The sequence below is a fragment of the Ricinus communis genome, chromosome 1 (genome assembly GCF_019578655.1).
Source record: "Ricinus communis isolate WT05 ecotype wild-type chromosome 1, ASM1957865v1, whole genome shotgun sequence".
In the NCBI taxonomy this organism is placed as follows: domain Eukaryota; kingdom Viridiplantae; phylum Streptophyta; class Magnoliopsida; order Malpighiales; family Euphorbiaceae; genus Ricinus; species Ricinus communis.
The window spans coordinates 12,177,345-12,192,958 of NC_063256.1; the positions used below are offsets into that span (position 1 = coordinate 12,177,345).

At 29.8% G+C, this 15,614-nt stretch overlaps 3 protein-coding genes across 3 annotated transcripts; all 3 read left to right on the plus strand.

Moving 5' to 3' along the window:
- Window positions 1–5: 5 nt before the first annotated feature.
- Window positions 6–3,906, plus strand: LOC8269660 (polygalacturonase). The gene is made up of 4 exons (XM_002529048.4): window positions 6–586; window positions 2,159–2,448; window positions 3,277–3,505; window positions 3,614–3,906. The coding sequence occupies exons 1-4, from the start codon at window positions 155–157 to the stop codon at window positions 3,833–3,835; spliced, it is 1,173 nt and encodes a 390-aa protein (XP_002529094.2). The 5' UTR covers window positions 6–154; the 3' UTR covers window positions 3,836–3,906.
- A 2,678-nt stretch (window positions 3,907–6,584) lies between these two features.
- LOC8269661 (polygalacturonase) lies at window positions 6,585–8,622 on the plus strand. The gene is made up of 4 exons (XM_002529049.4): window positions 6,585–7,055; window positions 7,409–7,698; window positions 7,952–8,180; window positions 8,283–8,622. Exons 1-4 carry the CDS (start codon window positions 6,621–6,623, stop codon window positions 8,502–8,504), a joined length of 1,176 nt encoding a protein of 391 aa, XP_002529095.3. The 5' UTR covers window positions 6,585–6,620; the 3' UTR covers window positions 8,505–8,622.
- Window positions 8,623–12,852: 4,230 nt separating this feature from the next.
- LOC8269662 (polygalacturonase) lies at window positions 12,853–15,267 on the plus strand. Its single transcript, XM_002529050.3, has 4 exons — window positions 12,853–13,281; window positions 13,744–14,033; window positions 14,447–14,675; window positions 14,800–15,267. The coding sequence occupies exons 1-4, from the start codon at window positions 12,853–12,855 to the stop codon at window positions 15,016–15,018; spliced, it is 1,167 nt and encodes a 388-aa protein (XP_002529096.2). The 3' UTR covers window positions 15,019–15,267.
- Window positions 15,268–15,614: the final 347 nt, after the last annotated feature.

Genomic DNA, 15,614 nt, shown 5'->3' on the forward strand with positions numbered 1-15,614 from the left:
AATTAACTTGTTTTATACTAAACCATAAAGTAATTAATTAAAACAATGTCGGTCCAAACTAACAGCATATACAAATACATGCATTATATATGTTCAATTTAATGTTCATCACATCTAATCCCATCAACTTGATCATCAAAAGAATCAAGAACTAATGGCCAGCATATTGTTCTATTGTGCTCTCTTCTTGCTCTTCTTTTCATTCTCCTTACAACAGTCAAATGCAGACTATAATGTTATAAGGTTTGGAGCAAAACCGGACGGCAAGACTGATTCAACTGAAGCATTTGTCAGGGCATGGTCATCTGCATGTAGGTCAACAGGGCCGGCCACAGTGTCCGTTCCAAGGGGAGGTTTCTTGATAAAACCAATAGTGTTTAGTGGTCCATGCAAGAACGAGATTTTGTTTCGGATTGATGGGAAAATTGTAGCACCAGCGGATTACTGGTCCTTTGGGAAATCTGGGTTTTGGATATTGTTTTATAAGGTCAGTAGGGTTACTATCCATGGCGGTACTATTGATGCTAAGGGTGCTGGCTTTTGGGCTTGCAGGAAAGCTGGAATGGTTTGTCCTCCTGGAGCTAGGGTATGTCATTCCGTTTCCATATATTTAATCTTCCATCATTTCCTATGGAAGTAGATTAATACTGTGATATTTAATTTTTTTCTGAAATTTTTTATCAATTGAAGGTGTGTAGGAGTAATATATTTTATTAATTTGAATAATTAAATATATCTCACTTATTTATTTATTTAGGTGGATACATAATCTCCTCTTTTTATGTCAATTACAGAAACAAGATTGTCATGTTTTGCAAATAAATGGGACAAGAAAATTGGATGTCTTATCAATTTTGCATTTTCAAATTTTTTTATAGAGTAAAAATACTTTCTATTAATTTATATATTATAATTAATACAAGTGTGACATGTATGTATAAATATTTATAATTTAGTATTGAATAATTAATATATATTATATTATTTAAATTTAATAAATATATATCAATCATTTATCGATTTATTATATACATGAAAATATATATATATATCAAATCTAGATAATAATTTTTTTATCTATATTTATTAATTCTAATCAAATAGGATGACGTACCTCTCTCTGTTTTTTCTAATCAGAAGTTAACAACTCATGTGAAAAACACCATATATAATTTTCACGTATTCTTAGTCTAATTAAGAGTTCCAACACGAAAAATCACTCCACTTAAAAATTTAAATTATTAAGTGAAACACCTTTATCACATAACCATTTTATTCAAAAATTTAAAAAAATAATAAAAATATTTATTTTTTTATTTTTAATAAAAAATATAGTATAATTTTTGTTCTTTATTTTTACTATGTAAGAATATCAAAATAATAGTTTTTAACTTTTTTAAAAAAATAAGATATTGGTTGTTTTTTTTAAATTTTTTTAATAAAAAACCAAAAAAATAAAATAAACTAAAAGAATAAAAAAATAACTGAAAACAATCGCACCGTATTTTTAAAAAAAAAGTTTTAAAAGAATAACTTTTTAAAAAAATTTATACAGTAAAAATAATATTTTTTTGTTAATTTTAAAATATTCTTAAAAAGTTCCCAAATTTAAATTATTAGATGGGACTCTAAGATAGTTAATATCGCTAACTTTCTCTCTCTTTTCCTCTTCCTTTTCTTCCCTCTGTTCTTCGAACATTTTCTTTACCTTTCTTTCACTTTCAGAAGATAAATTGGCAGCTTAACCCCAATTAGAGTTTGATATTTCGAGCTCTTTATATTTAGTATATCCTCAATCTTAGCTTTATAACGAACCCAGTTTCTTCAAGTTTTTGAGCACCAGAAATTCTGCCCATACCTTACCTGCAACAGTAAGCTTCCTCCCCTATGCCCCTACAATATTCCCCAACTTTAAGGTTTCTGTTGATACCAGAATTAAGCATATAGGAAAAAGAAGCACCTAGAATCAACAACCCCAATGTCTTAACTTCACCTCAATTCTTGTTGCCTTGGACCCCAAATTCACAATGAATTAGAATCATTAAGGACGAGCCAACTCCTGTACGTATATCAAGGCTTATCTAAACAAACTTAGCAGATGTTTACCCAAATGGTTGTTAAATTATTGATTTGGGTTGGTTGAGTTTTATAAATGCAGTCCATGTCATTTCTGGGTTCGAATGACATTGTAGTAAGTGGATTAACATCGATCAACAGCCAGATGTTTCACATTTCTGTAGACCAAAGCCATAATATTATTCTTCAGAATCTAAATATTTTGGCACCCAGTCTGAGTCCCAACACTGATGGAGTCCATGTGCAATCTTCCACTGGAATCACCATCCGAAACAGCACCATTAGGACTGGTGATGACTGCATTTCTTTAGGTCCAGGCTCAAAGAACATCTGGATTCAAACCATTGCCTGTGGCCCTGGACATGGAATCAGGTTATTCTTTCTGTTCATTTTGTTTATTTTCTATTTATTCAATGCTTTGTCCTTTCTTTTATGCTTACCTCCTAATAATAAGAGTTGGTCATACAAAGAAATTACCCTTTAAGATTTTATGAGACACTCCAAAGGAAAAGAGAAATCTTTAGGCATAGTTCAGTAATTCGTCTCCATTTAACTCTAGTCATTTTCTTTAAAAATTAATTTCTCTTTAATAAAAAAATAAAACAATTCTAGTTACATTCAAATTAAGAATGTAAAAAACCATCTACGAATTCCTAATTTTGTTTTTTTACTTCTTTGCATTGAGATCTTTATAGTATGTTTGAATTTTATTAGGTCTTTGAATTCATAAAAACAAAAACTTTCTTGTTTAACGTAGAGCTCAAGATTTAATTAATTTTTTTTAACAAGAAATCCAAGTTTTTTATATGCTTCAATTTTAAAATTTAAATTTTCTATCTCCCTTTTCTATATGCTTTAATTATTTTCTGCTTTTCGAATTTAGGTACAAAGGTATTTGATATCAGTAAAAAGTATAGTTCAGAGTCCTATAAATTATAAAGTACATACAAACATACTTTCAGGATTCAATATGAAAAAATAAAAAATGAAGATTTCAGCAACCTTTTTTCCATTAAGAACTTAATACTTCTTTTCTTCTCTTGGGCTGATATAAATTTGTCGACTACAAAAAACTAAATGCTGTATAGGGTTGGCTCTGGTAGTATTTAAGCCCAAGTATTTGCTTAAATTCTCTCTCTCTGTTTCTCTTTTATTTTTTTCATTTTTCTCATAAATCAACTTTTGTTTCTGTAACGACAGTATTGGCAGTCTAGCTGAAGACACAAATGAAGATGGTGTAGAAAATGTGACAGTAACAGGAGCGATTTTCACAGCCACTCAAAATGGAGTTAGGATCAAATCATGGGGAAGACCCACCACCGGTTATGCTAAAAACATTGTTTTCCAGAACATCATCATGAAAAATGCTTATAACCCTATCATTATCGATCAAAAATACTGCCCTAGTGGCCATGGTTGTCCTAATCAGGTAACAATTAATTATCTTCCCCACGTAAAATACAACTCGTATGATTCCTGTATTAAAGGAAAATAATAATTTTGTCAACAATGTTGGACTGGTTAAATTAAATTACAGGATTCAGGAGTGAAGATAAGTGGAGTGGCATACAAGAACATAAACGGAACATCGGCCTCGAAAGTAGCAATCAATTTTGTATGCAGTTCAAGCACTCCTTGTAAAGGACTCAAATTGCAGAACATAGAGCTAACATATTTAAGTAAAGGTGCTGCAATGTCTTCTTGTAATAATGCAAATGGAAGCACTTCAGGACTTGTCATTCCCCGAAGTTGTTTCTAATGTATATATATTTTACTGCTTGAACGGTTTTTTTTATTGAAACTAAAGCTAGGAGATGTATATATGTTAAATATTTTTCTATTCAATAAAAAATTGATTGTAAAAGGGTAGATTAAAAAAGGAATAATCTGAGCATTACTCGGTATGTAATACAAAAAAGTATCATACATTCCTATATTTACTGCTCAAGTTAACCAATCCCAGCTTGGAAAGTAAAAGCTGACATTAAGCAGCTTCCAAACACTCTGAACCATTTCTAATAACCCTACTTTAGCAGAGTACTACCTTTTTTAAGAGAAATTCATATCAGTTCTTCCGTTCTTTTTTTCTTTTTTTAATATATTGATATTCTTTCAGTATTTCAAGTGGGGGGACGCCATTTTTTTCCATTATTGCAGCAAACATCAATGTTTACCCTTTTATGAATGACGACATATTAGCGCCCCATTTAAGATTCTAATCATGGAAATTTAATAAAACTAAAGACAAATGCAATTTGGAAAAGTTAACTTAATAATTTAATTACTATTATTTCTTCCCGGACGATTTTAAGGGCTCAATCTTTTACATCAATTTAGTGTGCATTCAGAAATAAATTTTCAAAATATTTCCTATTTGAAACAAACCTTAATAACGAATAAGATCAGCTTCCGTTACCAACTACATTAATTCTCTTGGGTACCTACAAATTCCTTTGATGGCGTTAGATTTTAAATTCGTAGCCGTAATCAACAATATCACCAATTCTCTTAACCGTGGTTACCTCTTGATAAGATCAATTTTCAATTTGGAATTTTCAAAGCAAGAGTTTTCGAAATCAGTTATGAACTTCCAAGTCTTTGGTTCAATTCCACAAAAGTCCTCTTCCAATTTTAAGCTTATATTGACTATCAAGAACATCCACCTCTACCAACTTCCTTAGTGGCTTCAAGGCTTAAATACAAAAAGTTTTTAGGATTACAGATGAGAAAAATCAAGAAATGAAGTTTGCATTTTAATGGGAGGATCAAGATTCCTTCTTTGGTGATCAGGAGTTACAACTCCTCAAAATCTTCTCCACTTCACTTACATGATCATAGAAAAATAATTTGATTGTTTAGAAAAATATCAAAACCATAAACATGCAAGAGGGAGAGGAAGGGAAGATCGTGCGGGGAAGCTTAAATTTTTTTCTTTTCCTCTCTCTTTGTTAATGTTAAATGTGGGCAAAAGGACACATGGAGAAGGAGGAGACTGTGATATCCAGGTTCATTAAGACACTTGTCTTTTCATAGTTAAGTGAATTTTTATAATATTATTTTATCTTTTTATCTTTTTATTTTTTGTAATATTATTTTATCGTGAGTTATTTCAAATTTGAGAAGTTCAAAATTTTTTATTAAATTAATCAAGCAGAATTCGTGTTCAGTTTTGAAATTGATAATATTATCAAGCCAAATTTGAATTCAAAAGAATTTGATTTTCTAGCTTGCAAATTTGTTTGTTTATTCGCTTGTAAACAGCTTCATAAACTCAAATTTGAATTCATTTTATTTAAAAAGTTTGCAAACAGACTCATAAACAAACTTATTTATTGATTCCAGCTTGAGTGCGAATTAATTAATATTTTTAAATTTAAAATTTATTATGTAATATAATATAATATAATATGTTATAAATATTTATTATATAATAATAATGATATTAATAATAGTAGTAATAATAAATTTTAAAAAAGACTTAATGAATTCAAATTTTTTTTATTATTTGATTATTTAACAAGTTAAATTTAGCTCATTAAATATAGTAAATAAATTATTTATGAATTAAATTCGAACTATTAGTAAGTTTAATAATTTTGAAACAAACGGAGCTTAAAAGCGATATGATTAGAAATTAGATGTTAGCATTAGAATAAAATGCATGGACGAGCAACTCCTAGTAAGCATTTAAGGATTTAAAGAAAAACAAAGAAGTAATAATAGTTATTATATATTTAATGTTATGGTTACAGAAACTTTGATTTTGGGCCTTCACGAATTGATTATAATTTTGTTTATGATCTTATATATCTCTAAGCATAAAGGTAACAAACCCTAACTTGGTAAATGAATCCTGTTTTTATATGACTGCTAGTTTTTCAAACTCCTCTTCTTCTTTTTTCTTTTTCCTCTCAGTTACACCATAAAAATGAAGAAACAACAGACAAATTCTTCTTCTAAGAATTCTCGGCATGAGATATTTCTTTCTTTATTTTGTGAATTCTCTCGTATCTCATTGTTTAGGAAATGTCTATATATATATATATATATATATATTAGAGATTGTTTTCCTTATATTGTGAATTTTCACGGATCTCATTCTTTAGGCAGAATCATATGTAGTAAGTAAATGTTTCCTTACAAGTATATGATAACGTAGAACATATGCATAAACAAGTGCTATGACAAGGCCTTTTTTTTTGTCCCTCCTATTAAGATATAGGCATATTATTCCATCTTTGTTGTGGATCGTGTTACCTAAAATGAACATTGATTTAAAGATATTAGCGTAAGAACTTGATGAACAACTCATTATCATCGTACATATCACGATCGTACGTGATGAACATGAGAGGGTAACATGTGATTGACTTGTTTTATACTAAACCATTCATCATTACTTAAAACAATTTGCTTGTCCGTACCAAGACTTTTCTATATATAAACCCACGAATTGCAGCTAATTCCCATTACATTCAAATCCATCAGTTGCATACCCACGAGAAAATTAATCAAGAGTAGATCAAACAAATATATATATATATATGATGTCCAAGATCATAATATATTGTGCTCTCTTCTTGATCTTCTTTTCATCTTCCTTCCATGAATCGAATGCAGCCTATAACGTTGTCAGTTTTGGAGCAAAACCGGATGGCAAGAGTGATTCGAGCCAAGCATTTGTAAGGGCATGGTTATCCGCATGTAGGTCAACAGGACCAGCCACAGTGTATGTTCCAAAGGGAAGTTTCTTGGTGAAACCAGTGGAGTTTAGCGGTCCATGCAAGAACAAGATTTCGTTTTGGATTGATGGGAAGATTATAGCACCAACGAATTACTGGTCTTTTGGGACTTCTGGATTTTGGATATTGTTTTATAAGGTGAGTAGGGTTACCATACATGGCGGCACTCTTGATGCTAGGGGTGCTAGCTTTTGGGCTTGCAAGAGAGCTGGAAAAGTTTGTCCTCCTGGAGCTAGAGTATGTACTGTTTCCTTTTTCTTTTTAATTTTTCGTCATGTAATTTTTTCATTAAAGTAGAAAAAGAATATCCTAAACTCTCTCTCTCTCTCTCTATATATATATATAATTAATATTAAAATTGTTTTGAAGTACCCTTTCATATATAATATTGCACCGCTTATTAATATTTTTTAATTTTTAAGTGATTTTAATGTAGAGAAATATTTATCAATTTCATCTACTTTTATTTTTTAATAATTAGTTAGATATTTCAGCACAACTTATATATATATAAGTGTGCTTGTAATCTCTCAAGCTTAAAACCCAGTTATTATTATAACATAACTGTATTCAATTTGATTTAAGTGCAGTCCATATCATTTGTGGGATCAAGTGACGTAGTGGTGAGTGGATTAACATCGATGAACAGCCAGATGTTTCACATTGCTATACACAAAAGCCACAACATCGTTCTTCAAAAACTAAAGATAATTGCACCCAGTTTGAGTCCCAACACTGATGGACTTCATATGCAATCTTCTACTGGAATTACCATTAAAGACAGCACCATAACCACTGGAGATGACTGCATTTCCTTAGGTCCTGGCTCTCAGAACATCTGGATTCAGCGCATTGCCTGTGGCCCTGGACACGGAATCAGGTCTTCCTTACTACTATTATTATTGATACCTTAAATCCAATACATTTCATTTTAGGAAGCTAGCTAATTAGTGTGTTGGGATAGCAATGTTGAAACGGAAAACAGCTATACAGTCTTTGAATCATTAATTTTGATTTTTGGCTGGGAATAATTTGGTGGGCTCTGGCTAGGGTTTGCCCTAGTATAACCCCATGAGCTTTCATTATGGGCATTTCTGATTAATCTCATTTTCTTTTTTTGAGGTAACTAACAGTATCGGCAGCCTAGCTCAATACAAAAATGAAGAAGGCGTACAAAATGTTACAGTAGCAAATGTGGTTTTCACCGGCACTCAAAATGGAGTCAGGATCAAATCATGGGAGAGACCCAGCACGGCTTTTGTTAAAAACATTCTCTTCCGAGATATCGTCATGAAAAACACTTATAATCCTATCATCATCGACCAGGAGTACTGCCCTAACGGCCGTGGTTGCCCTAACCAGGTAATCTAATTTTCAGCCCAAACAAATATGCTAATTTGGATTAATATTTCAACATTTACATTAACAGTTGAAACTTCTTTTTTCCTTTTTTTTTTTTAACAGAGTTCAGGAGTGAAGATAAGTGGGGTGACATATAAGAACATAAGAGGAACATCTGCGACGAGAGTAGCGATGAATTTTTTATGCAGTTCAAGCAATCCATGTAGAGGACTCAAATTGCAGAACATAAAGCTAACATATTTGAGCAGAGGTACTGCAACATCTTCTTGTATCCATGCACATGGAAGCACTGCTGGAGTTGTCATTCCCCGTAGTTGTTTCTAAGATACGTGTGTGTGTATATAAATCCTTCACTATTTATTGTTTGTAATTTATGTTTCCCTGTTTGTTTTAATGTAAGTATTACAAATTTTTTATTCATTTCAATAAAATTGTTTGTCAAGTGTTTAAATATAAAGGAAAGATCGAACAGCAAAATTTGAAAAAAGTTCATTTTAAGTATTTTAATAAATAAAAAAAATAAACTTATTAAAACCAGCTGAAATAAAAAATTTTGAATAAATTATAAAGAATGGTTACTAAACTAATTTATAATTTATAATTAAATGATTACTAATATTTAATTTTAATAATATTGGGAGACTTTTTCAACTAGTGTGCGAGTAAATTATATGGATGGTCATCAAATATTGTATTTTATAATAAAAAAGTACAAAAATTTTTATTTTTATAATTAAATGCTTACTATATTTTAATTTGAATTATAACAATTTTTCTAAAGAAATTAAACACATAAGTATTATTGTATACCGTAAAAGTAATTTATTCTCTTATTCTCTTGTTCTCAAGTACAGTCATTGCTTTTTTTTATTAAGTCATAGATTCTCTCTAATTAAAAAAATATAAAAGAGAGTAAATTGGTTTTAGAATTTATAATAATGCTTATGTATTAAATTGTTGACTAAACTTAATAGTAATTTCTTAATGTATCATTGATGATTTGGAGTTAGAATATTCATTTTCAAATACCACATTGTCTAAATTTATAAAAATAATTTATTAGTATTATTGAAATTAAAATTTAATAATTGATAAGAAAATCTAGTACTTTTAATTATAAAGTAAAAAAATTTATGACCACTATGTGCTTTACTGCTAGGTGTATCAAAAACATTTACTGGTATTATTAAAATTAGATTTTATTAATTATTTAATTATAATTAAGTATCTGATACAGTGTAAAATAGAGATTTTCTGACGATAAATTGGCAAATAAACATTATTACGTACTTTCATAAAATGAAATTCCAGTTTTGCTTCGTGAAAAAGGTGGAGCATCTTACATGGGTCTTTGGGCTGAATTTGGGCCTTCGCATCTTAAGCAGCGCTTTGTTTCGTGTAGGATGTGTACCTAAAATAACCCATTTCAATCATGTAATTAATTTAACAGTCATGAACTTATACAATAAATTCAAAAATTAATTTGATATAACATCAAAGGTAGATTCAGATAATTCAAAAATAATGAATACAGTAAATCAATTCTTGATATAAATTTAAAAAGAAAAATGGGCAGAGTTCAAGAGCCAATAGAAAAATGAGCAAGCAGTCGATTCGGTCAAAAATTAAACTGCACTAAAAATAATTAATATTTTTTAAGATATTTAATTGAACCGAACTGAATTTAAAGAGTAATTCACTCTAAATCATACCGGTCAATTTTGGTTCAATTATTTTTTTAAAATATTTCTTGAAATTATTTTATAATATTTATATTTTATTATATTTAATAAATTAATATAAACATTAAAAATTATCAATTTCTATAATATATGAGTATTTTAAAAATAAAAATTCAGTCAATTTGGTTTAGTTTAAATTTTTTAATACGAAATTTAAACTGAACTCAAAAAAATTAATTAATAAAAATAAAAAATATATAAAAAAAAATGAACAAAACTGAAACGGTCAATGCAGTTTGGTTTTACTCACCCTATAATGGAAAAATGTGAATCTTCTTTATTAAAAAAATAATAAAATAAAAAATTATTAAGAAAAAACAATGGGCATGGCGAAGTGGTACATGAATTTGTGAATATGACTTTGGTTATGCACATGGTTACCAGCCACTTATTGCTTAAGTTCCTGTTCATTGAGTCAATCCCACCCACCTTAATAACTTTTTATCCAAATCATTCCCACTTTAAGTCCTTAAATTCAATGCCCTCTACCCATAGAATTCCCCCTTTTTTCATCAGAAGCTATATTTATTTACTATGATTTAGTGATAATTCAAATTTTGATAACTTTACAGTCATATTACAAGTTTCTAATTTAATATGATCATATATTCTGTATATTTCTATCATTATAACCATAATTTTATATTTTTAAGAGCTCAATAAGGTTGCTTGAAGTGCAAGATGACTGATGGAGTAGGGCTGAAGCCGCAAAGAGTGTATAAAAAAAGGGGTTTATTCTTTAATTTAGTGCATACTTGAATATTTAGCAAATACATCAAAGTCTTGGTTTTCTTTTTAAACAAAAGAGTTCAAATATGAAAATAATGATCGAACAAATATCATTTCAATTGTCAACTACTTGTACAAACACTATGGTGTCTTGCTTTTAAGGTTGATCAATAGTGGCAAGAAACTAAATGTAAAGTTAACGGTCTGAAAAAGAATATACATATATAAAAGCTGAATTATTATTAGCATAAACATGAGATTATAGGAGAAAGAGAGTGGCTAGAGCATAATTACACAAAAAGTTCAGAATCAGAATTCAGTGGATGGAGAGGCCAAAGTGGAACTATATTAGAACAAACATGAAATTGCAGTAGAAAATAGAGTTAGAGCAAAATAAGAGCCACAAAAGTTAAATTTTTTATACATTATCTCAAATTTATAGGTGATTTTATGGTTTTAAAAATCCCAAATGCATATTTATATTAGTTTCTGAGGAAGAAAATGCCTTTTGACAAATTATTTTTATTATTATTGAAAGAATTATTATTATTATTATTATTATTATGTTAATAAACCTAATTCTTGAGTCGTTTATATGTTTAAATGATTGGAACAGCTTTAAAATCGGCAACATTCCGGGGCAGCAACTTCTCCGGGTCTCCTCCACGTGTCACGTGGCTAAATGGGCAAGTAATTTCCTAAAGAATGTGCAACATTATATCTCATCTCCTACGTAAGCCACCATCTTTACCCAATTCTATAATTTCGAAGCAATGGAATTTTTTGTATATTTAATAATTTAATAGGCAGTATCCTTTTATGGATAATAAAATGACAGTTTAAGAGTTTCAACGTATTTATATGTCTGAAATTTCAACTAAAGATTTTAATTAAATTAAAATAAAATATTTTTAAATTCTTACATATAAAATTTTTGTATCATTATTTTGTTAATGATAAAAAATTAAAAAATAGAAAAGACAAATAAAAAATATTTTTAATATCTTATGCCTACTTTTAAAATAAATTAAGCTGCTCACAATCTCGCTCAGTTATTAAAATATTATTTAGTTGACGGCTTCTAAAATCTATAAATTTAGCCAAAATTTATGAATTTAAAATTCATAAGTTTTAAATTTTATCTTTTGGATTAAGTATAAAAAATAATAAATTTTTATTTAAAGTGAAAATAATTTTGCGATAACATAAATTCATTAGGACAATATTGAAATAGAAAAAATATTACAATAAATTATTTTTTTTTAAATGGTAGATTTTGCACTTTCTCACCTCTTAGATGAAAAATTTTGAAAATAGAATTTTTTTTTAAATCTATAGATTTAAACTATTATTCTACTTGCCAAACAATAAATTTAAATTAAACCCATAAATCTTATAAAAATTCCTCATTAAAACCCTTCAATCCAAATGAACTTCAAATTAAAATGCCATTTTTTCTTAATTAGTTACCCGAATTATATCATTTTATTTATGCTATTGAAGCTCTTATCCATGCCATAGATGTTCATCAGATTATAGTCCTCGTCTCGTAGATGTTTTATTTCGTATCTTATTAGTTTATAACTTCAAAGCTTCATTAACATCCAAATTATTGTAGAGATCAATCATTATCTCAGAATTAATATATATTTTAGGGAATTAGTATGAAGGGAATCACATAAATTAAGTATATGCCATCAGAAGCTAATTACTATAACACGTAAATCTTATTCTTTCTTTTTAATCACTTGGGGTTGCTGTCTTTTCTTTTTGGCTGAACTTGACAATTATAGTCTTCATTTGGAGCCTCATAATTCCAGTTAATCATTTTCATTTCTGTATTGATAATAATTTATTCTTCTGCAGCGTTTACATTTTTGTTCAAACGATAAAGGGTCTTCTTCAATAGCTTATCACATGTCTAGCCTCAAAATTTCTATGGATTCATAACTTATCACATGTGGTCGTACACATAAGAGCTACAGGTACGTACGTGAAGACGTGCAAATTAAAAGAAAGAAATTAAATAAAAAGTTCGGGTCGGCGGTTTATCTAATTGTGTAAATAATTATATCTGATTAATATTTAAGGAATAATTCTCATGTAATTATGTTTATAATATATATAGTCCCTATAAATAACCACCCCAACTGTCACTTTTGCATCAATTCAACTGAATTTCTCTCCTGCATTAACTGAAAATGGCAAACAAGTTCGCAATTTCCTTGGTACTCTCCTTCTTCTTCCTCTTTCACTTATCAAATGCGGCCTCCTATAATGTACTAAAATTTGGTGCAAAACCAGACGGGAAGAAGGACTCAACACAGCCATTCCTCAAGGCATGGGCGGCTGCGTGTAGCTCAGCTACTGCATCGACAATTTATGTGCCTAAAGGAAGGTACTTGATCAAGGCAGTAGAGTTTAGAGGTCCGTGCAAGAATAGGATTACTGTCAAGATTGATGGAACCATTGTGGCTCCATCGGATTATCGAGCTCTTGGCAATTCTGGGTATTGGATTTTGTTCATTCAGGTTAATAAAATCTCTGTCCTTGGTGGTACCCTTGATGCTAAAGGTGCTGCCTTCTGGGCTTGCCGGGCGTCTGGAAAGAGCTGTCCTGTTGGAGCTAGGGTAAGTTTTATTAAGTAATCACGTCGTTTAATAATATAATAGATTACAAGTCAATGTACTATTTAAGGAATCTCTTCAGTAGACATTTTTTAGTTTCAAATTACAAGTAATATTAGTTTCGGATGCTCAATTTAAAAAATAATAATAATATTAAATAATTAGCCTTAGCTTATTCGTATTAAAATTGTCATCAGAATTGTAAGATTATAAATCATACCCTGACTAGTTTCGAAATTTATTATTTGTTAATAAAATTATAACAAATAAAATATATTAATTTTATTCAGTAATTTCTGTATACTAATATGGCAATTAAGAAAAGATTGAATAAGTGGGGACACACATCAAGTCTAGACAATAAAAAATTATATTTTTATCTTTTATTGTGAGTACAAAAACTATATACTTGTAAATTTTTTTAATACCAAATGTTTTATAATTAAATTGAATTTGTTATTGCAGTCTGTAACATTCAATTGGGCAAACAACGTCCTGATAAGTGGGTTGACATCAATTAACAGTCAGTTGACGCACCTTGTAATAAACAGTTGCAACAATGTTGAAGTTCGAAATGTGAAGCTGGTAGCTCCAGATCAAAGTCCCAACACAGATGGAATCCATGTTCAGACATCAACAGGAGTAACAATCACCGGTAGTACGCTTCAGACAGGAGACGATTGCATATCCATTGGCCCTGGCACCAGGAACTTGCATATGAGCCGTATTAAGTGTGGCCCCGGTCATGGCGTCAGGTAATCCTCTTCAAAGCTACGTTGAAGACAATTGTCCCTCTTTGTTTTTGTAAGAAGAATTTCATAATAGTATCATACATACCTAATTATAAAAACAAAAAAAAACAAAAAAAGTAATTGCTTCCTTAGATTGCCCATTTGCCATTATTGATCACTTTTTATTGATTGGTTTAGACAAGGCTGAAACTCATACTTAAGTACCTAAACCCTCTTCAGTATTATATGTAGATGTTCAACCTTTCTTTTCATAATCATATTTTCAGTAAGATTTGGACCTATGCCTTAAGCCCAAACTGAAGCTGCCCATTAAAGTATATTATTTTCGAGTAATCATATTAAACCTTTAGCCCAAGTCATAAATTAGTTTGCAACCAAATCATATTTAACCTTTAATTGTTTCTTCATTTTCACAGTATTGGCAGCTTGGGCAGACAATTCAGTGAAGATGGAGTACAGAATATAACCCTAACAGATGCACTTTTCACAGGATCAGATAATGGTGTAAGGATCAAAACATGGGCTAGGCCCAGCACTAGCTTTGTAAGAAATATTCTCTTCCAGAACATCATCACGAGGAATGTAAAGAACCCTATTATCATTGACCAAGACTATTGTCCTGACAACATTGGTTGTCCTAACAAGGTAATCAAGCACCATCAACTCAATGATACAAATATCAATATCTCCGATAAGAAAATTTCCAAGCTATGTCACTAATTAAGACAACAAAATATGATTAACTTATTTTTATTTTATAACTTGACAGAGTTCTGGTGTGAAAATCAGTCAAGTAACGTATAAAAATATACAAGGAACATCAGGGACGCCACAAGCAGTGACATTTGAGTGCAGTTCCAGTAATCCATGCAAGGGAATAAGATTACATGATATAAAGCTTACTTACATGAATAAGGCTGCAACTTCTTCATGTAAGAATATAGCTGGAGCCAGCAGCGGACTAGCCATACCTGAGAGTTGTTTATAAGAATAACATATTAATCTATTTTCTACAATGTTAAGAAAAAAATAATTAATTAGCCTTCGTAGTGAAAAAGGAAAGTAAAAGAAAAAAAAAAGGAAAGAAAAGAAAAAGCTTTTTAGTTTATTTATATTTGTGGGTATGCACTCCCATGTGGAAGTGGCTGTTTTATGTAATGTGCACTCCATATGTGGTAGTGGCTATTTAATCTGATGTACATGATTATCCAGTAATTAAACTTGTGCTAATTTATTTCCTGACAATTAGAAGCAAATTTCAGGGATTTGTTAATTTATATTATTATAATTTTAATATTATAAAATAGGTTATCGGTTTGGTGTATAAAGGAAATTCTTGTCTAGTTTTATATGACAAGCACGTTAAATGAATATTTATTTGTTATTTCTTTAAAACAAATTATATGCTAGACTCGTTCTAATAAACCTTTCAGTGCTCATTTGCTGGTAGAAGTTGATTTTTTTTCAGAAATCTTTTGCCCCAAAATATTATTTGATATGTTTTGTGCAAGTTGTACGATGAATTTGACCCTTTGCGCAGTTTTATTAAATATTATGATTTGAGTTAGAGGGACTTATTCGAGC

What these genes read in the sequence shown, in the direction of transcription:
- LOC8269661 (XM_002529049.4), top strand. Translation starts at nt 6,621, where the DNA reads ATGATGTCCAAGATCATAATATATTGTGCTCTCTTCTTGATCTTCTTT. An exon ending in TTTGTCCTCCTGGAGCTAGA is followed by an intron (nt 7,056 to 7,408) that starts GTATGTACTGTT and finishes ATTTAAGTGCAG; the next exon opens with TCCATATCATTTGTGGGATC. An exon ending in GGCCCTGGACACGGAATCAG is followed by an intron (nt 7,699 to 7,951) that starts GTCTTCCTTACT and finishes GGTAACTAACAG; the next exon opens with TATCGGCAGCCTAGCTCAAT.
- LOC8269662 (XM_002529050.3), top strand. Translation starts at nt 12,853, where the DNA reads ATGGCAAACAAGTTCGCAATTTCCTTGGTACTCTCCTTCTTCTTCCTC. An exon ending in GGCCCCGGTCATGGCGTCAG is followed by an intron (nt 14,034 to 14,446) that starts GTAATCCTCTTC and finishes TCATTTTCACAG; the next exon opens with TATTGGCAGCTTGGGCAGAC. An exon ending in ACATTGGTTGTCCTAACAAG is followed by an intron (nt 14,676 to 14,799) that starts GTAATCAAGCAC and finishes ATAACTTGACAG; the next exon opens with AGTTCTGGTGTGAAAATCAG.
- LOC8269660 (XM_002529048.4), top strand. Translation starts at nt 155, where the DNA reads ATGGCCAGCATATTGTTCTATTGTGCTCTCTTCTTGCTCTTCTTTTCA. An exon ending in TTTGTCCTCCTGGAGCTAGG is followed by an intron (nt 587 to 2,158) that starts GTATGTCATTCC and finishes TTATAAATGCAG; the next exon opens with TCCATGTCATTTCTGGGTTC. An exon ending in GCCATGGTTGTCCTAATCAG is followed by an intron (nt 3,506 to 3,613) that starts GTAACAATTAAT and finishes ATTAAATTACAG; the next exon opens with GATTCAGGAGTGAAGATAAG.